The sequence below is a fragment of the Sturnira hondurensis genome, unplaced genomic scaffold (assembly GCF_014824575.4).
Source record: "Sturnira hondurensis isolate 20B ecotype Veracruz unplaced genomic scaffold, ASM1482457v3 Scaffold0007222, whole genome shotgun sequence".
Taxonomy (NCBI): Eukaryota; Metazoa; Chordata; class Mammalia; order Chiroptera; family Phyllostomidae; genus Sturnira; species Sturnira hondurensis.
In genome coordinates this window covers 2098104-2124796 of record NW_028079853.1, presented here as the reverse complement: position 1 = coordinate 2124796, position 26693 = coordinate 2098104, and the positions used below count along the sequence as shown (strand labels likewise).

The following is a 26693-nucleotide window of genomic DNA, read 5'->3' as shown; positions in this document are numbered from 1 at the left end:
TGTAGGATTTCTAGGTCCAAGATTTCTGGGCTCTTCCAGGAGTGGAAGGTTTTGTGTCTATCACTCTCTCAGCAATGCTGGTTTTCTACTTGTGCTGGGGTCTAGTGTTTCCTACCCTGCTCACATGGTCAGAGTATGTTCCTATTCCTTCCTTACATGCAGTACAATTTTGTCTGAGCCTTGGGGGTAAGAGGACTTGTTCTTCTGTTCTTGCAACCTGAAGGCTTTTTTTTTTCCTGAAGGCTTTTTAAGGCAAGGGTTTGTTAAAGTGGGCAATATGCTTTGGGTGTGTCACCCAGTAAGTAGCAGCCTGCCACTTCATGTTGCCTGTACCCTTAAAGGTATGTCTTTAGGTTTCCTGCTTCCAAAGTTTCTTGTATTTGATAGAAATACAAATATCTCCTATCTGAAACTTGTAGATATTATAAACTGACATGCTACCCCACACATGGCCTTTAAGTAAGCTGCTAAAACTTAGTTTCTTATCCCACCACCTTTGTCTTCTATGCTCTACTAAAGATGAAACACTTCATTTCACAGATGTTGAGTCCTACCTCAATTCACTGGGTTGTTGTGAGGTGTCAGAGATCTGATAGGATTAAACAAGCACTTCCTGGCATTTCTTCTGTTATGGTGGGAGGAACATTCTCATATAGCTTTCTTCATTCCAAGTGAAATCATAACTCTCACCAGCTTATTCTTACAGGTGAATTTTAGACACTTCGTTTTGAATTAGTAAAAAAAAATTATATTGGGATTGTTTCTAGAATTTTACTAAGGTCAACTTTAGTGGAATGAACATTATGCTAGTTGGTCTTCTGATGCAAAAATACTAGTATTTTCAGCATTCATACAAAATTTATTTATACAAAGCACACACTCCAGGTTCCTTTTATGGAGTCCATGATTTGTTAATTGATTTTAACTTAAATTCCATAGTTACAAATACAAATCGTGGTGGCTTATACTACTGAAACAAAAGTATAAAGGTAAATAGGAACATCAGGAATTATTAGGTTGGAACCAAATAATCATATACGTACCTCAGATCATAACAGAAATTAAGCATTATATTTAGCCCTGAGATTCCTAGGAGACAAAACAAAACGGGAAATGGTGGGATACAGAGTTCTCATAGAAAGAATGGAATTTTATCTGAAGAAATCTTGCATTGAATCCTAGGATTTTTAACTGTAGTTCCTTCTAGAAATAAAAAGATAGAAATTTAGTTCAAACACTGTTTTGTAGAAAATAGTCAAATGTCCTTCAGTTAACCATTTCTTTTCCTCACCTTTAAAGGTTAGGAACATACTTTCTTTTATATATATTTTATTGATTATACCATTACAGTTGTTCTATTCCCCCCTTCATTCCCCTCCACCCGCATACTCCCTCCCCCACCACTCTCCCCCTCTTAGTTTATAACCACGTGTCTCAAGTTCTTTAGATTCTTTATTTCCCCCACTATTCTCGCCCTCCCCCCTATTTTCTGCCTACCATCTATGCTATTTTCTGTGCCTTCTCCCCCCTTCTCCTCCTCCCACCCCCGTTTCTAACCCTCCATGTGTTCTTCATTTCTATGGTTCTACTCCTGATCTAGCTGTCTTCTTGGTTTGCTTTTGTTTTAGGTGTGGTTGTTAATAACTGCGTGTTTGCTGTCCTTTCACTGTTAATATTTTTCATCTTCTTTTTCTTATATAAGTCCCTTTAGCATTTCATATAAGGGCTTGGTGATGATGAACTCCTTGAACTTGACCTTATCTAAGAAGCACTTTATCTGTCCTTCCATTCTAAATGAAAGTTTTGCTGGATAAAGCAATCTTGGCTGTAGGTCTTTGGATTTCATGACTTGGAATACTTCTTTCCAGCCCTTTCTTGCCTGTAAGGTCTCTTNTGTTTTGTTTTTCCTTCAGGTCCATTCCATTGATTTGAGTCCCAGTTTCCTTTCCATCGCTATTGGTTTCCTGGACATCTCCCTGCATTTCAATTAGTTTAGCCTTCATATGTTCCTCTAATTTGTGACTATAATCTACCAGTTCTGTGAGCATCCTGATAAAGTGTCTTGAACTGTGCTTCTGAGAGGCTGGCAATCTCTCGGTCGCTTAGAGTTATTGGCTCTGGAACTTTGAGTTCTTCTTGCGCCATCTTTTGGGCTGTTTGTGCCTGTTACGTAGCAGGATCAGAGCCCTAAAGTGTTCACTAGAGCAGGGCAACTAAGTCGCTGGGTTGTGACGTTGTATGTGGGGGTGGGGTTAAAGAGGAACAATGGCTTCCCTCTGCTGCCTGCCGCCATGGCCCCCACCGGCACCGCAGCCACCACCGTCACCAGGCTCACGCGTTTTGTTCCACTGCACGCGAGTGTGCCACCGCTGTCAGCCCTCCACCACTGGGTTCGCCCCCTGGGGCCTGCATGGTCCGTCTCACTGTGCGCAAATGTGCGACCGCTGTCAGTCTGCCCCACACCTCGACTGGTTCCGGGCTGCCTGTGCGCCTAGGTCGGGGGATCTGTCCTGCCCGACCCTGCTCTGCTGCTGGCTCCGCCCCTCTTACCATCCCCGTTGAACGGTTAGTAGTTGTCGGACTTCCGTATAATTCCATTTTCTGGCCTTTGGGTGTGTCCTAGTTCTCCATACCTTTGTTGTATTCAAACTTGGTTGTGGGAGAAGGCACAGTGTTTCCACCTATGCCTCCATCTTGGTGGAAGTCTAGGAACATACTTTCTTAAATTAAAAGAAAAATAGGAATTCTAATAATGAATGTGAAAAGTTCAAATAATCCTGACAAGTTTTTCAGAACTGTTGAAAATATTTATTCTGAGAACACCTTTAATTGGAAAACAGCAGAAACAAAAAGAGAAATATCACATTTTATAAAAGCAGCAGAATAACATTGAGTTTAGTTCCACAATAAAAGCTACACCAATCTGTGTGTGTGGCCAGGAATGGAGAGGTGGAAAAAAATTTAAACTCGAGAGAGAGGTAGAAGATAATTCTTTGCTTGCTTCTTATAAATCTTGTTTGGAGAACAAGATTTGAAAAACAGTAAGTTAGGACAGGTCTAGTCTACTAGCATGCCAGAGGCAGAACCAATATAATCTCCTGAAATACAGGACTTGAAGAATTCCTCAGGATAATTCCTTAAGGAGGTTTGGGGCCACCAATGAATAAAGTTCCTAACTCTACACTAAGCTCATCCTTTGGGACCTCAATTTCATCGCCTGCTTCTTCCCCAAGCTTTTTCCACCATGGGGCTTGTATATGCTTCAGAGTAGTAAGATGATCCTGCTTGGCCTTGGCTGCCACAGGTCTGGATCTACTTAGGAAGAGATCGGGTTCTTTCCATTCTGCCTCCTTCAGATTTGGTGCCTCTGTGGTAAATAGAAAAATAAACAGGTGAATGGAAGAGTTCCATACAAATAAGTAGGAACTTGAAAACTACTGAGGTGGAATTCTGCAAAAGCAGGCAGGGACATGTCTAGATGATGGCATGTGACTATTCCCAGGTTGTAGCTGTGGCTGGTAGCAACTGCACTCTCTACTTTATTTTGTGTTTATAAGAACAAAACAAGATGTAGGTTTACTTAAAAGCAGGAATTTAAAAAATAATAGCAGAACTCCATCTGATAGAGGAGAGGCTCAGTTGCAGCCACCTATCCTTTCAAAAATACAAAATTTGCAAGTAATGGCATTAAACAAAGGACCCTGGCTTTCTCTGCTCCATATATAGCTCAAGTGTTTCAGAGGCTGACTGAAACACTGAGGCTTCATGGATGGTATATCATTAAATATACTAGTAAGGATAACACAAACTAATTTTTGTGCAAGCCGTTCATTGAGAATTATAACATAGCACTGTAACCACTGTTACCATCTTCTAAAATATGATCAACAGCTTGTGAGACTACATAACAGAATCTGGCTAGTAGGTCCCATAAATACTAAAGTTAGTAACTGAGTTGATACACATGAATGATAGCAAAGCTAAAGAAGTAGTTAAGAAGGAGGTTACAGGACTTCTAGCCAAAGGAGAGACACAGGCAGAGTTAGTTGGCCTCCTTGCACAGCCATAAGAAGGATAACAACCAATTTAAAAACCAGAAATAACTATAGCTGCCAAAAAATGAAATGATATATAAATCCAACAACCAAGGACTTAAAGAACCCATTTTCATCCAGACTGGTAGGAGGGGCACAGAGGATGTTGTGTGGTATGTCCAGGTGGCAGCAGGAGGCAGTGTCAGTGTCGATATTTGTCCCATGTGGTGGACAAAAACCGGGAGGGACAAAGGGGGAGCAAGCAATACCAGCCATAGGCAAGACTATGCAGCCCAGGGTTCCAGTGCCTGGAAAATAAAGCCTTATGACCTTTGACTGCAAAAACCAGTTGAAGTTGGGGCAGCAGAAAAAACTTTCAGTCTTTCAGAAGAGTCTGCTTAAAGGGCTCACAGGGTCCTAGAACATATGCAAACCCACCTACTCTGAGAATCGGCACCAGGGCAGCAGCTACAAGGGCACCAGTCATTTACAGGAAGTAGGGGATGTGACTCAAAATGGGGTGAGAGCTGAGCAAGTGGCACTGTTCCCTCTCTGACCCCTCCCCACATACAGCACCACAAAGTGGCAAAGTGGGTTGCACCTAAGGCTCTGCCCCTTATAACATAACAGGTGCACCCACACCAGGAGTCAAAGCAGCTCTACCTAACAAACAGAAAAACATGGAGGCTGCCATATTGAGACAACAAAGAAATATGGCCCAAATAAAAAAACAGATCAAAGCTCCAGGAAAAAAAACACTAAGCAATACAGAGATAGCCAACCTATCAAATGCAGAGTTCAAAACACTGGTGATCAGGATGCTCACAGAAATGACTGAGTATGGCTACAAAATAAAGGAAGAAGTGAAGGCTATACAAAGTGAAATAAAGAAAAATATACAGGGAACCAACAGAGAAGGGAAGGAAACCTGGACTCAAATCAATGGTGTGGAGCAGAAGGAGGAAATAAACATTCAGTTGGAACAAAAAGAAGAAACAAGAATTAAAAAAAAAAAAAAAAAGAGGAGTGGCTCAGGAACCTCTGGGATATCTCCAAACATGCCAACATCTGACTCATAGAGGTGCCAGAAGGAAAAGAGGAAGAGCAAGAAATTGAAAACTTATTTGAAAAAATAATGAAAAGAAACTTCCCCAATTTGGTGAAAGAAATCAACATACAAGTCCAGGAAGCTCAGAGAATCCCAAAGAGGGCCACACCAAGACAAATCATAATTAAAATGCCAAAGGTTAAAAATAAGGAGAGAATCTTTTTTTTTAAAAAAAAGATTTTATTTATCTATTTTTAGAGAGAGGGAAAGGTGAGCAGAAAGAGAGGGAGAAAAACATCAATGTGTGGTTGCCTGTTGCTATCCCCACTGGGGACCTGGTTGGCAACCCAGGCATGTGCCCTGACTGGGAATCATACCAGCAACCTTTTGGTTCACAGTCTGGCACTCAATCCACTGAACCACACCAGCCAAGACAAAGAAAGAATCTTAAAAGCAGCAAGAGAAAAGGAGACAGTTACCTACAAAGGAGTTCCCATCAGACTGTCAGCTGATTTCTCAAAAGAGGCCTTGCAGGCAAGAAAGGGCTGGAAAGAAGTATTCCAAGTCATGAAAAGCAAGGATGTATATCCAAGATTACTCTATCCAGCAAAGCTATCATTTAGAATGGAAGGGCAGATAAAGTGCTTCCCAGATAAGGTCAAGTTAAAGGAGTTCATCATTACCAAGCCCTTATTATATGAAATATTAAAGGAACTTATTTAAGAAAAAGAAGATGATCAAAACTATGAACAGTAAAAATGACAACAAACTCACAACTATCAATGATAGAATCTAAAAAAACAAAAATGAACTAAGCAAACAACTAGAACAGCAACAGAATTGTAGAAATGTAGATCACATGGAGGGTTATAGGTGGAGAAGATAAAGAGGAGAATGGGAGAAAAGGTACAGAGAATAACCATAATTGGTAGGTATAAAATAGACAGGGGGAGGTTAAGAAATTACAGGAAATGGAGAAGCCAAAGAACTCACATGAACAACCCACAGACATTAAAAAGGGGGTGGGGATTGCTGGAGGGAATGGGAGTTCTGGGCAAAGGGAGACAATGGAGAAAAATGGGACAACCTGTAAAATACGCTTAATTTTAAAAAGCGGTTATGGGATCTGCATCATTTGGGAACACTGTGTGCTGGTATGATCTAGAAGTAGAAATTTTTGAGGATAGGAGATGGACTGAAAGACCACTTTTGGTATTTCCCTTCTTTGGATGTCACGAAATCATGTACAGGTTCCTTTTAGGAAAGACAAATAGAATGAGCACATACTTATTAACTGTTCAATGTTGGTGCTGATCTGTGCCTTCAGAGCCTCCCTGTGAAGCTGGGCTCTATCTTCTAGGGCTCTGCCCATGAAGTAGTGTTGCAGTCGTTCTTGTGCTTGGGAATGGAGCTCCCTGCTGGCCACATCTGACATCTGAGAGCCCTGGGAACAGAAGACAGAAAAAGATTGTCACAGGAAGGGCAAATGCACCAAAGTATATTTCACCCAACCACTCAGCAGAGGATACAAAATGCTTAACTGTCTCTCATCAACTGAATGTTATGACTGACGTCTACCTTCTACCTTGTGCAAGCATTTAAGCAGCCTTTTAAAAGCAGTTTTAGATGAAAATGCAGGTGGAGAAGTTTCTTTTTGGTATGCTTGCTCTCATGTGTCACTTCCTCACACAGTGTGGTTTACTGGGAGAAGAGTTAAGATTAAGAAACAATGAGAATCACAAATGGTTTGGCAAAGCGACTGGCCCAGAAGAGAAGTAGTAAGACGAACCCTTTTGTTCTGGACCCCCACCTATAAGACTATCTTCTGATAAGACTATCTTGCTAATCTTATCTCCAAACTTATCTAATCCCTAATGTTATGACAGCTTCTGATTTCATAGCATGAGGGACAAAATCAGCCAAAGGACCATGTTCTTTTGGCTAGTCAGCTAATTTAAAAGGAGCTTAATTACTTTGGAGAAGATTGAAATAATCTTCACAAAGCTGATAAAGATTCTGCTACCACTAAAGTTCCAATCCCTCCATCTTATAAGCAGCTCTGTTCCAGCGAACATCTTACTTTTCAGCCATGGAGTTTTAAACAGCTGTACTAGATTATGAATAAAGCACCACTACTTTTTAAACAGGAATATGCATCAGAATCATGCAGTGCATTAAAGAGAAAAAGGATACTGAAGACCTAAACATAAAAGCCAAAACTATAAAACTCTCAGAAAAGATGGAAGAAAAACTTCATGACATTGGACTTTGCAATGATTTCTTGGATATGACACTGAAGGCACTTTCTACAAAAGAAAAAACTGACAAACTAGACTTCACCAAAAGGAAAATTTTTTCTACATCAAAGGACGCTATCAACAGACTAAAAAGTAAGTCCAAATAATGGGACAAAATATCAATATCTGCAAATCCTGTATCTGATAAGGAATACCCAAAATATATAAAGAACTCCTAAAACTCGACAACAACAAAAACCTGATTAAAAAAATTGACAAAGGCTCTGGATGGTGTGGCTCAGTGGATTGAGAGATGGCCTTCGAACCAAAGGGTCGCTGGTTTGATTCCCAGTCAGGGTACATGCCTGGGTTGTGGGCCAAGTCCCCCAGTGGGGGCCACATGAGGGGCAACCAGACATTGATGTTTCTCTCCCTCCTTCCCTTCCCCTCTCTAAAAATAAATAAATAAAATCTTTTAAAAAAATTGATAAAGAACCTGAAAAGCTTTCTAAACAAAAACATACAAAAATGGCCAATAAACACAAGATACTCAAAATCACTAATCATTAGGGAAACATAAACCCAGATTATACCATTTCACTTATTAGGATGTAAAAATAACATGTTGGTGAGGATGTAAAGATAGTCTTGCTGATGCAGCAGGGAACTTAACTAACTTGAAGCAAAGCCTCCTCCTGTACTACTGAGCACACCTCTAGGTCCTAGGAAATTATACAGAAGACTCCAAATCCACTAACTGTATGATAAAGCAAATGTATTACCTTATACTATCAGTATACATACTTATTCACCTGAAACATTCTGTTGTGAATATCATCTACTAACATAATGTAACAATGAGTCCTGGCTGCTGCAGCTCAGTGAACTGAGTGCTGGTCAGTGAACTAGATGGTCACCAGTTCAATTCCCAGTCAGGACACATGCCTGGGTTGCAGGACAGGTTCCTGGTTGGGAGCATGTGACAGGCAGCTGTTTCTCACACAAAGATGTTTCTCTCCCTCTCTGTCTCCTTCCCTTCCCCTCTCTCTAAAAATAAATAAATAAGATTTACTTTATAAGAAAAATATGATAAAATAAATTAATGTAACACTGATATAACATAGAAGGATGGATACATACTGGATGTCTTCTGACATAGTCATCCACTTGTTGCTTCAGTTCAATCCTACGTGCATCAGTGAGTTCTCTGAGTCCTTGCCAAGGAGCATATAGTTTCCTTTTTTTACGGCACTTTGCTAGGAACTTAAGAGTCTGAAAAACAAAAAAATATCTGTGATTTTCCTTCACTAACAAAACTATTTTCTTCTTACAACATATGGAAGCAACAGTACTGCAACACTTGTTAACTGAATGTGTATGAGGAAACAGATGGGACTGTGATAGGGGTGAGAGAGAACAATGACTTTTTAACTACATTATTCTATAGTGTGTTAGTATTTTAAGAGGATACATTCATGTGTTATTTGTACAGTAAGCAAAAAAGAGGAAAAATAGAAAATAAGCATTGGGTTCTATTCTCAATTCTGGTTCATTATAAGTGTATGATTTGGGGCAGGTCACTCATATCTATGGAACAGAAAACAGCAACTCCAATTCTACTTAGCCTACAGGGGTGTAAAGATCAAAGAGACAATGTAGAAGTAAAAGCTTTATAAATGATGTTCCTCCTCGTGTCCTTTAGAATGAACTTCTGGAAAAACAGGTAATCTTGTTAAGATTTAAAGACAAATTTGAAATTATTCTGCCCAATTCTTTTTATTCTTTTCCCTTCTTTGTAATTTTTATCTCCATTGAAATTACAGGTTCACATTGTTTAAGGCAGAGGTTTTCCACATTTTTCATCTCATAGCACACATAAACTTACTACTAAAATTCTGTGACACACCAAAAAATTAGACTATATTTTCAATATAATATTGAAATTATAATTACATAAAATATAATATTTTTCAATTGGAAAAAGCTATTGTGCTGGCTGCTATCATTTTTCTTTATTTGACAATCTAAGGGAAAAGAGGTCTGTACCCCTGGCTAAATTCAGGTATTGCATGTTTTAGAAGTTCCTGTGGCACACCAGTGTGCTTGCTCTGTTAGACCAGCTGAAAATTGCTGGCTTAGGGAGAGACCTGGAAAATCCAGCTCACTGCCTATTTTTGAATAGGTTGTGAGTTAAGAATGTTTTGGGTATTTTTTGTATATTTTATATGGTTACAAAGCTTAAAAGAAAACTTTTGTACATATGAAAATAATATGAAGGTCAAAATTCAGTCTAAAAATAATGTTTTACTGAAACACAGTCACACTCGTTTCTTTACATATCGTCTACAGCTTCCAACTGTAGAGTTGAATAGTTGCTATAAGATTGAATGGCCTGCAAAGCCTCAAAAATTTTATTGTTTCAGGCTTTGACCAAATAATTTATTGATGTAATTCTATTGTTTAAAGTGTCAGTTTTATAAGAATTAACAAAAACACTGCCTACTTACCTACTATGATTTACCTACTCTCCTATTCTCTACCTACTTACCATGTTCCCTCCCCCAATAGAACTTTTCTTTCAGGTTTCTTTTGATGCTTATCTCCATTTACTTTTCTGTGATTTTTTAAAAATATATTTTATTGATTATGCCATTACAGTTGTCCTATTCCCCCCTTCATTCCCCTCCACCCTGCACACCCTTCCCCCACCATCCTCCCCTTTAGTTTATGACCACGTGTCTCGTTCTTTAGATTCTATATTTCCCCTACTATTCTTGCCCTCCCCCCTGTCTATTTCCTACCTACCGTCTATGCTACTTATTTTCTGTACCTTCTCCCCCGTTCTCCTCCTCCCATTCCTCTGCTGCTAAAACCTCCATTTCTATGGTTCTGCTCCCTGATCTAGCTGTCCTCTTGGTTTGCTTTTGTTTTAGGTGTGGTTGTCAATAACTGTGAGTTTGCTGTCCTTTCACTGTTCATATTTTTTATCTTCTTTTTCTTATATAAGTCCCTTTAACATTTCATATAATAAGGGCTTGGTGATGATGAACTCCTTGAATTTGACCTTATCTGAGAAGCACATTATCTGCCCTTCTATTCTAAATGAAAGCTTTGCTGGATATAGCAGTCTTGGATATAGCTCTTTGGATTTCATGACTTGGAATACTTCTTTCCAGCCTTCTTGCCTGTAAGGTCTCTTTTGAGAAATCAGCTGACAGTTTGATGGGTACTCCTTTGTAGGTGACTGTCCCATTATCTCTTACTGCTTCTAGGATTCTCTCCTTCATTTTAATCTTGGCTATAGTAATTATGATGTGCCTTGGTGTGTTCCTTCTTGGGTTCAACTTCTTTGGGACTCTCTGAGCTTCCTGGATTTCCTGGAAGTCTATTTCCTTTGCCAGACTGGGAAAGTTCTCCTTTATTATTTGTTGAAATAAGTTTTCCACTCGTGGCTGTTTCTTTTTCTCTTCTGGTACCCCTATAATTCGGATGTTGGAACATTTAAAGATGTCCTGGAGGTTCCTAAGCCTCTCCTCATTTTTTTGAATTCTTGTTCTTTCCTTCTTTTCTGGTTGGATGTTTCGTTCTTCCTTCTGGTCCACTCCCTTGATTTGAGTCCCAGTTTCCTTTCCATTACCATTGGTTTCCTGTGCATTTCCCTTCATTTCAATTAGTTTAGCCTTCATTTGTTCCTCTAATTTGTGACTAAAATCAACCAGTTCTGTGAGCATCCTGATCACCATTGTTTTGAACTGTGCATCTGATGAGTTGGCTATTTCTTGGTCGCTTAGGGTCATTGGCTCTGGGGCTTTGAGTTCTTTTTGAACCATATTTTGAACTGTTTGTGCCTGTTATGTATGAGGAGCGGAGCCCTAGGTGTTCACCAGGGCGGGGCAACTCAGTTGCTGGGTTGTGACACTGTATGTGGCGACGGGGACAATGAGGGGCAATGGCAGTCCCTTCTGCTGCTTTCCACTGCTGGGGTCTGCGTGGTCTCACTGTTCGCTCCTTTGCTGGTTTATCTGCTCGAGAATGTGTTTATCCGCGAGAACGCGGTCAGCCTGCCGCCTTGCGCCCTCACTGGGTTCGCCCATTGGTACCCCACACCTGGGATCCACCCACACCTGGGATTCGCCCATAGCTCCCTGCTCACCTGGGTTGGGGGATCTTTCCTGACTGACCCAGCTCTACTGCTGGCTCCACCCCTCTTACTGGTCTGGCTGAACGGTTCATTGTTATCGAACTTCTGTATGGTTCAATTTTCTGTGTTTTGGCTGCGTTTTTGTTACTAAAACTGTGTCATCTTTAAACTTGGTTGTGTGAGGAGGCACAGTGTTTCCACCTATGCTTCCATCTTGGCAGAAGTCTCTGTGATTTTTCAGATATAGTTATCTATTAACTTTCTTGTATGGATGGAAATAGAGACTTAGCTCTTTCATTGCTTGTACTCCCACACACTTTCCATGTCCCCAAACATCAAATATTAGTTGCACAATAGTTATGGTGTTGTAAAGTACAGCATAGGGAATACAGTCAATAATATTGTAGTGAGTATGTATGATGCCAGGTTTGAACTTGAAATACTGGGGGAGTCACTTTGTATAGTATATGACTGACTAACCACTATACTGTACACCTGAAACTAATAGAAAATAATATTGAATGTAAACTGTAACTGAAAAATAAAATTTAAAAATAAATTATATCATAGTTTCAGTTAAATCAATGTTCATGTTTATGCAATTATGACTACATAAAGTCTATTAGTTTTTGAACACTACATTACACAATTACTTTTCCTTCCATGTAAATTTCTTATTTTCATTGGAATTAATAATTTGTTTTCCTGTGTTTAGTTTTCTATGTACTTATCATTGATTATATATCACAAACTCTGCTCTGTCAATATATTAAAACACATCAGGCATTCTACCAAATTCATTTTGTTGGAAAGTTTTCTGGAGCTTTCTGATGTGCTCCAATTTGGATTGATAACTGTTTATGGCTGGTGCATAGCTGTCATCCTGAGATTTCATTCACCATCATCTTGGTGGCTCCTTTTCATTTGTTTCCTGAATTCCCTGTTGTCTTATTTCTTGGGTATTTCTTTGTTTTAGAGATTTTGTGATAAGAGTCTTAAAAATGTCTCTAGTTTACATTTACCTTTAACTGATGACTCAGTTTGGTGTAGAATTCTAGTTGGAAATCGTTTTTGCTCAAGCATGTCACAGCCTTACTGTAACGGCTTTTCATTGCCAATGATGCTATTGATAAGTACTTTTGTGTCCAGTGTATTTCACAGTAATGTAAAATAAATGCAGGTGTGTCTGTCATTACATTGGACATTTAGTGAGTCTTTTATTCTAAAATTCGTAACTTGCAGTTTGGAAAATCTCGAATAATTTGATATCCTCTCCTTAGGTGTTCTCTGTTATTGGCTTCAAATGTTGGGCTGTTTGACCTCCTGGACTCGTTATCTTTTCTTTTTTGCCCTCCTTTATAGATTTCCCAAACCTTTTCCCCTAACCCTTTTATTATGTCTTTCATTTTTTTTCTGTTACCGAACCGACTGGTTTCACAATCAGTACCTGATTGTGAGTATACTTATGACTTTTCCCTTGGGCTATTCAGATTTCCCAAAGAAAACATATTCAATCTGCTGTGCGCAGGAAATCAGCCTGGCTGACAGCACTCTGGGAGCTGAGATGAAAGAAAGGGCTAGTGGTCTTACATTCAGTAGGTAAAATTTCCCTTATACTCCTGTCTTTCTAGTACAGTTCTCAAGTCTTCAATTGTATTTGCACCCTCCTGTTGAGAGATCCTCTTATTTACCTTTGATTCTTCCATTTCTTCATTTTTCTTGCATGCTTCTTCTTTCTTGGCTCTATCTCTTGTTTTTAGCACCATCTTTTTTTTTTTTAAGTTTAGCACCAAAACTTTTGAAAAGTTTTTTAAAAAAGTTTAGTGCCAAGTTTTAGGCTTATGATGCTAAGCTGAGAAGTGCAGAGCAAATGTTCTAAAACAGAGGAATCTCTGCCCTTAGATTAGAAAGCCGCCCTTGATGTTTCTCTCTTTTCCTCATTCTTTGTCATTTCAAAACTTCCTGAAATTGTATTTAGTTCCCAATTTTTATTTGCTTTCTCAACTGCCAGTGGTGTGTTTCACTAAGTGCTTTTGTGGTTGGTCCGTGATGGATACGTGTAATGACACAATAGTACTTTTCTGCTATAATCAAGTAGCAAGAATTAACCATCATTCCACCTAGGGACCAAATATATACCAGCAACCATTACCTTCCTTGTAAACTTCTGAAAAGACAAGAATGCAAGAAAAGATAATCCTGGAACATTAAAAGGGAGAAGGTAGCTAACTTCATATTAAATTCCAAAACTATACCAGTACAGAGAATTCTAATTTGTCTATATAAATAAAAATGTAAAATTTGAACTTAGCAAGTCTACATAGGGTTTTCTCAATTTTTAGCTACCTAAAAAGCAATGCCCCTGCTTTTGCACAAGGTAAGGGAAGAACAAAAATTAAACAACAATGCCCCCTTTTTTGTGAAGGACACTAATAACCAGTTCCTCCTGAGGGATGAGTTAAATAAAATGATAATACTACCTTTTCTCTGTGAAGTTGATGAATAATTATTTCCTTTTCTTTCTTATCAAGGTCAACTACAGTGGCAACAAAACTACAGGGTGGGGCCCTGGCTAGTGTGGCTCAGGGGACTGAGCACTGGCCTGAGAACCAAACGGTCATGGGTTCGATTTCCAGTCTAGGACACATGCCTGAGTTGTGGGCCAGGTTCCCAGCAGGGGGAGCGTAAAAGGCAACCACAACAGATGTTTCTTTTCCTCTCCTTCTTCTTCCTTTCCCCTCTCTGAAAACAAAATCTTTAAAACAAAATACAAGGCAAGGCAAATGTAGGTTTACAGTTGTTAGTATGTGAAACAGAGTTCATTCTTGTATTATTATTTATCGATGATTATTATTTTCCATATGAGTAACTGTAGACCTACTTTTTCCCCACCCTGTATGAGTTATATGTGTAGCTTTAAATTATGTGGTAGACACATTAGAAGTGCAAAGAGTGTACTTGAACAACAATAAATAATTAAAGTAAAAAGAAATAGGTCAAAATAATATTTTGCATAGATACTAAACATATTAGAACTCAAATATGTAAAATATTAGCATTTCAACGTAACATCAAAAAAAAAGTTATTAGTGAAACATTTAACACTCTTTTTTCCCCCCATAGTATTCAAAATCTGGTGGGTACTTTACACTTACAACGCATTTCAATTTGGACTGGCTACATGTAAATACTCAATGGCCACATGTTGTTATTGGTACTGGAAAATACAAATCCAATTAAATGCATGTCTTAGAAAAGGATGCTTAAAAATGTGGCAAATGCTTCCTTTACTAACCATTGCCCTGTTCTAATTTTCCCTACTAATATCCTTTTTCTTCCCTATCTGTACTGTCATTTTTCTTATTTTTTTCTCTCTTTGAAAGTAATCTACTTTCCTTTTCTATTTTTGACTAGCGTTGCTTTGGCTTCACTGTTAGTTTTACTTTATTTTTGATTTTAGAGAGAGGGGAAGGAAGGGAGGAAAGAGAGGGAGAGAAACCCTATGTGAGAGAGAAACACTGATTAGCTGCCTCTTGTACCCACCCTGGCCAGGGATCACACCCGCAACCCAGGCATGTGCCCTGACCAGGAATGAAACTGGCAACATTTGGGTTTGCACAATGACATCCAACCAACTGAGCCATGCCGGCCAGAGCTTCACTGTTATTCTTAGTAGAGAGTTGCAAAGCCTATAAATATGATCTTGACCCACACCTTTTTTTACCTTCAGTGGAGACCCATGTTCCTCTTTCTGGGTGGTTAAGGTACAAGGCAGGGCTGATGAATTTTGTCCTCTTACGCCAAAGGACAGTGTGAAAGCCAAAACAACTTTGCCTGCACAGCCCTCAGATATTTTCCTATGCTGACCCCTGCTTTTCCGTCAAAGTAATAATGGTGGATAAATTATGGTATCTCACTTTAGGGTAAATGACCCTTTTACAGAGCATTGGGCTTATCTAAATCAGGCAAGGTAGTCAGTCATCTCAGTAAGGACCCTGTTGATTATCTGACAGGGAAGAGTTTTAAAAAGGAGGCTGTCATGAGATGAAAGTATTAGAATGGATGCTAGGGGTCCTGTAAAGGAAATGTCTCCAACAGTGACACCCATGGGTTAATCCTTAGAAGGCCTTGCTTAGCAGAGGGTTCACATCAGGTGCTGGTGTGATTCAGCAGTGGCATAGGTCTGTCTGATGCAGATACAGCCTGAGATTAAAACCCTGAGGAAGAAGGTGGCAAATATCTCTTCCTATTTTCCTAGAACATACCTTAGCCTTTTTAAAAAAAAAGTCTTTGTTAAAGGTTAATCAGAGAATTCAGCAAAGAGACTGTTCAAAATCTATCACTGTATAATATCAAAATTGGCCTGACATTCAATAAGGGGTTGTAAATCTAAATGCTATAGGACCTAAAATATTAATAGGAAAGTTAACCATGTATAAGTAAATAACCAGATATTAGGAACACTGGTCCTTAAATAAAATAAATACCCTTGTGCTGGGTTTTTCCAAAGTGCATATAGTATATATACATATGTACATATGCATATGTATATATATGTATGGATATATTGTGTGTGTATGTGTGTATATCTATATCTATATCTATATATATATATACATAGATATACACACTCCAGACAACCCCCAGGAAAATGATCATTTAAGAATAATTTTCTAGCCCTGGCCAGATAGCTCAGTTGGTTAAAGCATTGTCCCAATATGCCAAGATTGTGGGTCTGATTTGAGGTCAGGGCACATATAAGAATCAACCAATGAGCCCTGGCTGGTGTGGCACAGTTGTTGAGTGCTGGCCTGAGAATGAAAGGGTCGCTGGTTCGATTCCCAGTCTAGGGCACATGCCTAGGTTGAACACCAGGTCCTCAATGTGGGGGCATATGAGAGGCAACCACACACTGATGTTCCCCTCCTTCTCTTTCCCTCTCCTTTCCCCTCTCTAAAAAATAAAGAAAATCTTAAAAAAAAAGTTATCAACCTATGAATGTATAAATGAATGGAACAACAAATCTATGTCTCTCTCCCTCTCTAAAATCAATAAATAAAATGTAAAAAAAACCCCACCTCTCTATGGCTCAAAAATTATAATGATCTCATTATATCAATACTTTGCCTGTGCATTACAAACATCAAATATGACATACTGCACTTGCACAGAACTTTGCAATTTACAAACCACTTTCCCATCTATTAGCTCATCTGATGCAAACAACCACCAAATGAAAATGGCAGGGTAGACATCCACTCACATATCAAACACATGCTGAGAGATGACACAATAAAATTTAATTTAATTCCTTATACTTGAGATGCTCACAGCCCAAGTAAGAAAGAAAAAAAGTCAACAAGTAAGCACTGCTGTACATCATAAGTGTATAAGGAAGGGTCTATGAAAGTGCTAAGGACTGAGTGTCTAAAGGGTAAAAAGATTCTTATTTTATAGAGCAGAAACTAAGGCTCAGGAAAGCTAAGTGACCTGACCAAGGTTTCACAGGAGGTAAACAGCAATGTTTTTGCCTCCTAATCCAGTATTCTTTTTACTACATCAGACTCACTGCTCTCTGAAGTATGACAGCTGCTTTATACTCCACGAGAGATGGCTTCTGTTGGAGAAAAATTTTCCTTTCCCTGTACCCTCTCCAATGTTTCTGGATCATCAATGCTGATTTCTCTTCTATTTCCCGATTATGTTTTTCCACCTGACCTAAAAAGAGGATAGACACCATTACAACCTACTGACCTCTATGCTGTATCAAATTCTGGAATTAGGACAATGATAGTAACAAAAAATATTGCAGTCCTTTTTTTAAAAAAAGAACATTGCACTTATTTTCCCAATTCTATTATTTTACAATGGTTCAAAAATTTCAGAAACAAAGAATTCCAAAAGGTTTCTCAGATTTCAGATTATACAGCTTCTTTGGAGAAGATTCATAAAATGTTTTGTGCCACAGAAAAAAAGGACTGAAAATACAATAGCAAGAACATTTAGAAAAAAGGATCACCAGTACATGGTTAGAAAGTCATTTGGTACTTCCACAGGGAAAGGGAAAAACAGATCTATGTGTTATCTGTGTTTCCAAATTTCTCTTTAGTCACTCTGTTCGACAGATGACTTTGTTTTTACTTTCTGGAAGCTGGTTAGTACATAATAGGACAGGGTTCACAGCAGCTAACTGACAGAATAAGGCAGTAGAAGGTAATAATAAAGAAGGATGTATTTGAGAGATAGTACAAAAAATTGATAGGATGTAATGACCAACTGAATGTAGCAGAAAGAGAGGGAAAAAACTCTAGGTGGTTTCATGGATGGGAGGGAAACTGAGCAGACTATTGATACAATTACCTGAGATTGGGAATACAGAGAGAGGAAATTAATTAGAAGGGGGCAGATCAGGACTAGATTTTGGGATGTTTGTGGCTAGCTAAATAAAATTACCCAACAGGCAGCTTGGCTACAAAGCTATGTTGTCCAATATAGTCAACATTAGCCAAACAAAACAAAACAAAACAAACAAAACCCCCCACAACCAACCAACCAACCAAAATTACTTAAGTTTAAATACAAAGTAAAAAACTCAAGTTTCAAGTACACCCACTAGCCACATTTCAAGTACTTGGGCCACTTCTAGCCAGTGGCTAAGTTTGGACAATGCAAATACAAAACATTTCATTTTGTTTTAGGAGGGAGGGTGAGAATGGAAACAAGATTTCAGAGTGCTCAACAATCGGTTAGCAGTTGAGGCTACAGTCATGGAAATGGTACCACAGAAAGAGCAGCCTGAGAATAATAGGGTGGAGATACAACACTGAGAAGCAGCTGTATTTATGGAAAGGTAGCAAAATAAGAAACTAGTGAAGGACAAAGAAAAAAAGACCTTGAAACCAGTCAGATCTCTCAGACTACACTTTAATATGAATTTCAGCTTAGTGTGTCAAAGGTGACAAGAATGTGTTACAAGGTTTGTACTGGGGTATGAATAAAGTTTCTGATGGCAAAATGGTGATACTTGAATTCCAGCTGTCAACTCATGAGATTCTTTCCTCTATGTCATTGACATCTATCTTTAAGAATATGTTTGCCCATTTCACTAATTTATCTAAAATATAAGAATAGAAAAATTAGTGGAGAGATAGCTCATCATCAAGCAATAGGCCTTGATAAGAAAAACTTACTAGTAGAGACTTCCGCCAAGATGGAGGCATAGGTGGAAACACTGTGCCTTCTCCCACAACCAAGTTTGAATAAAACAAAGGTTTGGAGAAACAAAGACACAACCAAAGGACAGAAAATTGAATTATACGGAAGTACGACTACATCTAACTGTTCAACGGGGACGGTAAGAGGGGCGGAGCCAGCAGCGAGCAGGGTCGGGCAGGACAGGTCCCCTGACCCAGGCGTGCAGGCAGACGAGAACCAGTTGGGGTGCGGGGCAGACCGTGGGCGCATATTCGCACACAGCGAGACAGACCACGCAGGCCCCAGGGGGCGAGGGCTGACAGCAGTGGCACACTCGCGAGCAGTGGGACGAAACACGTGGGCCAGGTGACGGCAGCAACTGCGGCACCGGTGAGGGCCATGGCGGCAGGCGGCGGACAGGACGCCATAGTCCCTCTTTGACCCCACCCCCACATACAGCGTCACAACCCAGCAACTTAGTTGCCCTGTTCTAGTGAACATTTTAGGGCTCTGATCCTGCTATGGAACAGGCACGAACAACCCGAAAGATGGCACAAGAAGAACTCAAAGTCCAAGAGCCAATAACTCTCAGCGACCAAGAAATTGCCAGCCTCTCAGAAGCACAATTCAGGACACTATTTATCAGGATGCTCACAGAACTGGTAGATTATAGTCACAAATTAGAGGAACAAAGTCACAAATTAGAGGAATATATGAAGGCTAAACTAATTGAAATGAAGGGAGATGCACAGGAAACCAATAGTGATGGAAAGGAAACTGGGACTCAAATCAATGGAATGGACCAGAAGGAAGAACAAAACATCCCACCAGAAAGGAATGAAGAAATGAGAATTCAAAAAAATGAGGAGAGGCTTAGGAACCTCCAGGACATCTTTAAACGTTCCAACATCCGAATTATAGGGGTACCAGAAGGGGGAATGAAACAGCCACAAGTGGAACACTTATTTGAACAAATAATAAAGAAGAACTTCCCCAGTCTGGCAAAGGAAATAGAGTTCCAGGAAATCCAGGAAGCTCAGAGAGTGCCAAAGAAGTTGGACCCAAGAAGGAACACACCAAGGCACATCATAATTACATTAGCCAAGACCAAAATGAAGGAGAGAATCCTAGAAGCATCAAGGGATAAGGGGACAGTCACCTACAAAGGAGTACCCATCAGACTGTCAGCGGATTTCTCAAAAGAGACCTTGCAGGCAAGAAAGGGCTGGAAAGAAGTATTCCAAGTCATGAAAAGCAAGGATGTATATCCAAGATTACTCTATCCAGCAAAGCTATCATTTAGAATGGAAGGGCAGATAAAGTGCTTCCCAGATAAGGTCAAGTTCAAGGAGTTCATCATTACCAAGCCCTTATTATATGAAATGCTAAAGGGACTTATATAAGAAAAAGAAGATGAAAAATATGAACAGTGAAAGGACAGCAAACACACAGTTATTAACAACCACACCTAAAACAAAAGCAAACCAAGAGGACAGCTAGATCAGGAGTGGAACCATAGAAATGAAGAACACATGGAGGATTAGAAACAGGGGGGTGGGAGGGGGAGAAGGGGGGAGAAGGCACAGAAAATAGCATAGATGGTAGGTAGAAAATAGATAGGGGGGAGGGCGAGAATAGTGGGGGAAATATAGAATCCAAAGAACTTGAGACACGTGGTTATAAACTAAGGGGGGCAGAATGGTGGGTGAGGGAGGGTGCGGGTGGAAGGGATTGAAGGGGGGGAATAGAACAACTGTAATGGTATAATCAATAAAATATATTTTAAAAAAAAAGAAAAACTTACTAGTAACTTTTTTTGTTTAACTCAAGAGATTTCATAAGGTTTATCTTATTAAAAAGGCAAAGGTCCAAATTTTAAAACAGAAATCTCCAAGTATCTAGGAAATCTGCTTTATTACAAGATATCCTAAACATTCTTAAACTGATAAAACTGATACTGCTACCCACCTGGATGAACTATTTCAAGCATACTCAGCCGTAATTCTCGGGAAAGTCTCATGGCTCTCTGTCTTTGAAGCTGCAGTTGTAATCTGCGGTCCTCTTCTTCCTTCTGCCTATTTAGCTCCAGTAACATCTTTGCTCGTTTAGATCTGTGATGGAAACAGTAAGTACCATATACACAATTTTCGTAAATCCTATGTCCATTCAGAAGTATACGAAAAATGCTTAAACTCTTAGTAATCATATGAATACAGACAGAAAATTTTTTTAACATCATTCCTAGTGTTGTTGGAGTATAATGAAATGAATTTTCATGTGCTCTTGCTGTACAGCCTTCCTGGAGAAATATTTTAAAAACATATAAAAGCCCTAATGTTAACCAATTAATTCCATTTCTAATAATTTTCGTAAGGTAAAACCTGATATGTGTGTGAAGATTTATGTTCATAGATGTTCTCCACAGCATTGCAACAGTAACAAGTTGAAAATAAACCATATATCCCACAATAATGAGTTGGATAAATACTGGTTCATTCACTGGATAGGTACTATGGAAAAATAAGAATTTCAAAGAATATTCATAACATGGGAATATGCCAACAATATAATGCCAAGTGAAAATAAAATCAGGACATAAAAAAGACCCAAACTCTGTTAAAAACATATATATTATCTATAGAGAAAAATAAATGATTAAAAACAAATTTCGACAGGGATCTACACTGCATGGAATGATTATGGATGATTTTAATTTTTTTGTTTATCTATTTCTCAATTATTAACATTACTTTTATGACATGTGGCCACAAAATTTTATTTAATTAGTATTTCTGCATTATCTGCTTTTACTGCCCAAACTTTCTCCTTAGCCATTTCCAGCCAGTTTTGAATGCTTCCTACATCACTATTAAGGGGATCACATATACCAGTCCCTAGTAAACATACTATGCTCAAAAAGCCTTCAGATAAGCATATAAAAAGAAATAAAAAAGGATGAAAAAAGCAGAATGCAGTATTTATCTCTATAGACTTAATTTGCATATACCTCACTCAAGAGCATTTGCTTTCTCTTAGATTTTTATAATTAAACTGCCAACAAATGTGGTATTCCCTGTAGCTTTGTAGTCTTAAAAGGCAGACTTAAAAGTCTCTAATGGGATAGAGAAGGCTGCGTTTTTTAAGGCAATTTCTTTTGAAGAATCAAGGACAATTAGACATAAGAGTTTACTTTTTATATATATTATGCTATTCAGTTGTTCCATCCCCCCCCCCCCCCGCTTCACTCCCCTCCGCCCTGCATACCCCCTCCAACCCACACTCCCTGAATTTAGTTCATGTCCATGGGTCCTACACATGGGTCCTTCTTTGGCTTCTACATTTTATATACTATTCTTACCCCTCCGCTTTCTATTTTCTACCTACCATCTATGCTACTTATTCTCTGTACCTTTTCTCCCTTTTTCCTCCTCCCACTCCCTTGTTGTTAACCCTCCATGTGATCTCCATTTCTATAGTTCTGTTCCTGTTCTAGTTGTTTGCTTAGTTTGTTTTTGTTTTTGTTTTAGGTGTGGTTGTTAATAACTGTGAGTTTACTGTCATTTTACTGTTCATATTTTTTTAAAAAAAAATATGGAACGCTTCACGAATTTGCGTGTCATCCTTGCGCAGGGACCATGCTAATCTTCTCTGTATCGTTCCAATTTTAGTATATGTGCTGCCGAAGCGAGCACTTACTGTTCATATTTTTAATCTTCTTTTTCTTAGATAAGTCCCTTTAACATTTTATATAATAAGGGCTTGGTGATGATGAACTCCTTGAACTTGACCTTATCTGAGAAGCGCTTTATTTGCACTTCCATTCTAAATAAAAACTTTGCTGGAAAGAGCAATCTTGGATGTAGGTGCTTGCCTTTCATGACTTAGAATACTTCTTTCCAGCCCCTTCTTGCCTGTAAGGTCTCTTTGGAGAAATCAGCTGACAATCTGATGGGAACTCCTTAATAGGTGACTGTCCCCTTATCTCTTGCTGCTTCCAGGATTCTCTTCATTTTAATCTTGGTTAATGTCATTATGATGTGGCTTGGTGTGTTCCTTCTTGGGGCCAACTTCTTTGGGACTCTCTGAACTTCCTGGACTTCCTGGAAGTCTATTTCCTTTGCCTGATTAGGGAAGTTCTCCTTCATTATTTGTTCAAGTGTTTTCCACTTGTTGCTCTTCTTCTCCTCCTTCTGGTACCCCTATAATTTGGATGTTGGCACATTTAAAGATGTCCTTGAGGTTCCTAAGCCTTGCCTCATTTTTTTGAATTCTTGTTTCTTCATTCTTTTCTGGTTGGATGTTTCGTTCTTCCTTCTGGTTCATTCCATTGATTTGAGTCCCAGTTTCCTTCCCATCACTATTGGTTCCCTGTACATTTTCCTTCATTTTCCTTAGCATAGCCTTCATTTTTTCATCTAATTTGGGACCAAATTCAACCAATTCTGTGAGCGTCCTGATTACCAGTGTTTTCAACTGTGAATCTGATAGATCAGCTATCTCTCCATTGCTTAGTTGTATTTTTTTCTGGAGCTTTGATTTGTTCTTTTGTTTGGGCCATTTTTTGTCTTGTTGCACCTGTTATGTAGTAAGGGGCAGAGCTTTAGGTGTTCACCAGGGAACACAACATACTGTTCTGACAACACAACATACTGTGTTGTGACACCGTATGTGGGAGAGTGTCCGAGAGGGAACAATGGTGCTTGCTCTGCTCTCTGCTGGATTTCAGCACCTTCCCCCACTTTCCAAAAGCAAGGCGGGCCCTACTTGTGCTGGTTCCTGGGTGGGTGGGCTTGTGTACATTCTAGGACCCTGAGGGTCTGTTCAACAAAGTCTCCTGTGAGGCTGGGAGTTTCTCCTGCTGCCTGAATCTCCACAGGTGTTTTTAGTCAGTGGTTTGAGGCTTTATTTCCCCCACCTGGAGCCCTGGGTGGCTTGGTCTGTACCGCTCCCCACCGGGTTTATCTGCACATGAGTGTGGGACTGTCCGGTCCACCAGCTGCCGTCTTGCTGGGTCTGCGCACTGCTGCCTTGCCAGCCAGCTATAGCCTTGCATGCCCCAACCCACAATCCACTGCTTTGCTGGGTCCTCCAGCTGCCACCTTGCTGAGGTCCTCTCCACCTGGCTGCCTGTCTCCGCCGCTCCTACCGGTCTGGATGAATGTGTCTTCTTTCACTCCTTGGTTGTCGGACTTCCATACAGTTCGGTTTTCTGTCAGTTCTGGTTGTTTTTTTTTTTAAATTGTTGTTCTTCTTTCAGTTGTGCAAGGAGGTACTGTATGTCTGTCTACGCCTTCATCTTGGCCAGAAGAGACAGAACTTTAAAATTAAGTATTTTAAAGTAGAGAAGAACTCATAAAATAATTTTGATAACATTTCATGTTTGTTGTTTTCTTTTGATTTCTTAACTGCTACCAATTACAATTTGTTTTCTTTGGTTTTACACTTAGGCCAAAGTTGAAAGTTTACTTGTTTCAAAATGTCTTTCTTGATCATTCCAAGATGGCTATGAATTGGTAGAAACTACACTCACATCCTGTCAGTTCCAAACTGGACTTGTAGCTAAATTATAGAGCAATCAACCTAAACAAGCAACCGAAAGCTAGATGAACAAATGTATTACAACTAAGGGTTTACAAAAAAAGCCACACACAGACTGTTAAGAAGTATGGAGACATGGAAAGGGCTGGATCCTGCACACAAGCGTGGCAGTTGAGAATTTGGAGGGATATCTTGGCTGCAAAAGTATGCCTTGAGGAGTGTGGGGTCTCAACCCCATGCCAGATCCCCAACCCAGAACATCAGAGCTGTGAAGAAGTGCACCAGAGTCAGGAAAAGGAGCTCACATAACATCTGGCAGTGAAAATTAGTGGAGGTTCTGTCTGCCTAGGAGGGAAGGGAATATGCTTCAAACCCAAGCGCTCTCTTAAAGGGCAACACACAGGATCTTGATCTTGGACACTTACCAAGGGCTCTGGTAGAGGGAAGACAACTAAGCACATATGAGAGTTATTAAGAGATCTGGGTGATATGGCCCCAAGGAAAGATCTGTAGAGTCAGCCACTGAGGTCTGAGGTCCCTGTGCTGAGTCCCTATCCCACACTACACTCAGATACCATTTTCCCAGATCGAACACTCGTATTCTTACAGCATCAGCCTGGGAACTGCATCAACCCATCATCCAACTACTGTCAGCACTACCCAGCTGAACTTGAGTGCTGCAGGAAGGTCTGTCTGCTGGCTGCACTCAACAAGGATGTTTGATGTGCTCTTTTTCTGGAAAAACTCTTGGCAGGCCCTCAATTACTGAACTGTGTAGCTTTGGAACAGGGGCCATTCTTCTCTTCATTGTGTGCACAGATGTAGCACACAAGATTACAACAGGGGACTTATTTGACCTGTCCTACCAACTCCCACTGCACCATGCTGCTGCGCTTGCTCCTGCAGAAGGGCTGGCGGGCTGTACCCAAATGGAACCTGTGGTGCACTCCTACTGGAACAATTAGGGGCAGAAACTCGAACAAAGACTCGGTGGAATGGCTCTAGAGTAGGGGCCGCTTTCCCCACATTGAGTGCCTGCCTGCCCATGCTACTCCCAAGCATGATATCCACTAGCCCTGTCTTCCTGACACCAGTTGTCCACCCTATTGAGCTTGTGGCTCATGGAAGAAACTGTAGGTTGTGGCCAGCCTGGGCCCATTCTATTGCCTGTCTTTGGAAGGCTCTTGAGAAAGACCAGTTAACCTCAGTGGGTAGTGAAGCAGTAGGCGAGTATAAGCAAATCTTGGCCTTTAACTGATCTACCCCTGGTTCGAAGCTGGGTGAAGCCAACCCTTGTACACAGCTTGGCCCCTCCCATGTGGGCCTCTACTGGCCCAGTAGAGGCAGCCACAGTGAATCATGTGATAGCTCCAGACAGGTAGCCAAAGACTGGTTACAGGCAGGGACTGACACTGACCTTTCTGCAACCCCACCCAAGTGCACCCACAACCAGTGGTGGGCTTCAGACCACACCAAAGCTTGACCTAATTAAGCATACAAGTGGCACACCCAAAGACAGATTCTGGCAGGCATCATACCCTGCTAGGGACAACTCTACCTTGGTAGGCAGCCCCCGCACAATGGCTCACACATTGTAACCAAGGTCAATCCTTATGGTCAGCCAGCCTGACAGTTAACCCTATCTACAAGTAGGCCAACAGCATTCAAGGCTCGACTACAACAGTAGGGTACACATAACTCACACAAGACACATTCCTGGAGCACCTAGCTCAAGTGAACTGGGAGATTGTGCCACTGAGCCCCACAAGACACCTGCAACATAAAACCACAGTAACAAGTTTGGGAGTCATATCAGATATACATAATATACTGAGGGAAAAAAGGCAGAAAATGAGGAAACAAACAGGTCCCAAATGAAAGAATAGGAGAAATCCCTAAATAAGGAATTAAATGAAATAGAAGCAACAAAGACACCAGATGCAGAATTCAAAACAATGGTTTTAAGGATACTCAAGGATCTTAGGGAAAAATGATCTCAGTGAGAACTTAAACAAAAAGATAAGAGGCAATAAAAAAGACATAGAAAGTGTAACAAGAGAAAAACAGGAATATCTAAAATAAGCAATACACTAGAAAGAATCAACAACAGGTTAGATAAAGCAGAGGACTGAATCAGCAGTTTAGAAGACAAGATAACAGAAAACACCCAAGCAGAGCAGGGAAAATAAAAAAGAATTTTAAGAAGTGACGGAAGTGTAAAAGACCTCTGGCACAACGTCAATCATAACAACTTCCGCACAACAGGAATACCAGAAGGAGAAAGCAGAGATCAAGAGATCAAGAATCTATTTGAAGAAATAATGGTTTAACCAGGTGAATGAAAAACGCATACCTGTTCAAAAAGCACAAAGAGTCCCAATTAAGATGAACCAACCAAACAGGCCCACACCAAAACACATAATAATTAAAATAGCAAATGTTAAAGACAAAGAAAGAATCTTAAAAGCAGTAAGAGAAAAGTAGTTATTGAAAAGGAGCCC

The 26693-nt window shown here is 39.9% G+C and overlaps 1 protein-coding gene and 1 non-coding gene across 5 annotated transcripts in view; both read right to left on the bottom strand.

Moving 5' to 3' along the window:
- Nucleotides 1–2852: 2852 nt before the first annotated feature.
- Nucleotides 2853–26693, bottom strand: part of IQCB1 (IQ motif containing B1) — a 58323-nt gene continuing 34482 nt past the window's right edge. For all 4 annotated transcript variants that reach the window (XM_037051519.1, XM_037051518.1, XM_037051521.1 and 1 more), the window contains 5 exons: nt 20623–20765; nt 17030–17178; nt 8460–8591; nt 6370–6526; nt 2853–3367 (listed from right to left, as the gene is read on the bottom strand). In XM_037051519.1, coding sequence (XP_036907414.1) covers nt 3138–3367; nt 6370–6526; nt 8460–8591; nt 17030–17178; nt 20623–20765 — 811 coding nt within the window. In that variant the 3' untranslated portion in view covers nt 2853–3137. The remainder of the gene's footprint in view (nt 3368–6369; nt 6527–8459; nt 8592–17029; nt 17179–20622; nt 20766–26693) is intronic.
- LOC118990779 (U6 spliceosomal RNA) lies at nt 22240–22346 on the bottom strand. Its single transcript, XR_005067292.1, has one exon. It is a non-coding gene; the product is annotated as a U6 spliceosomal RNA (small nuclear RNA).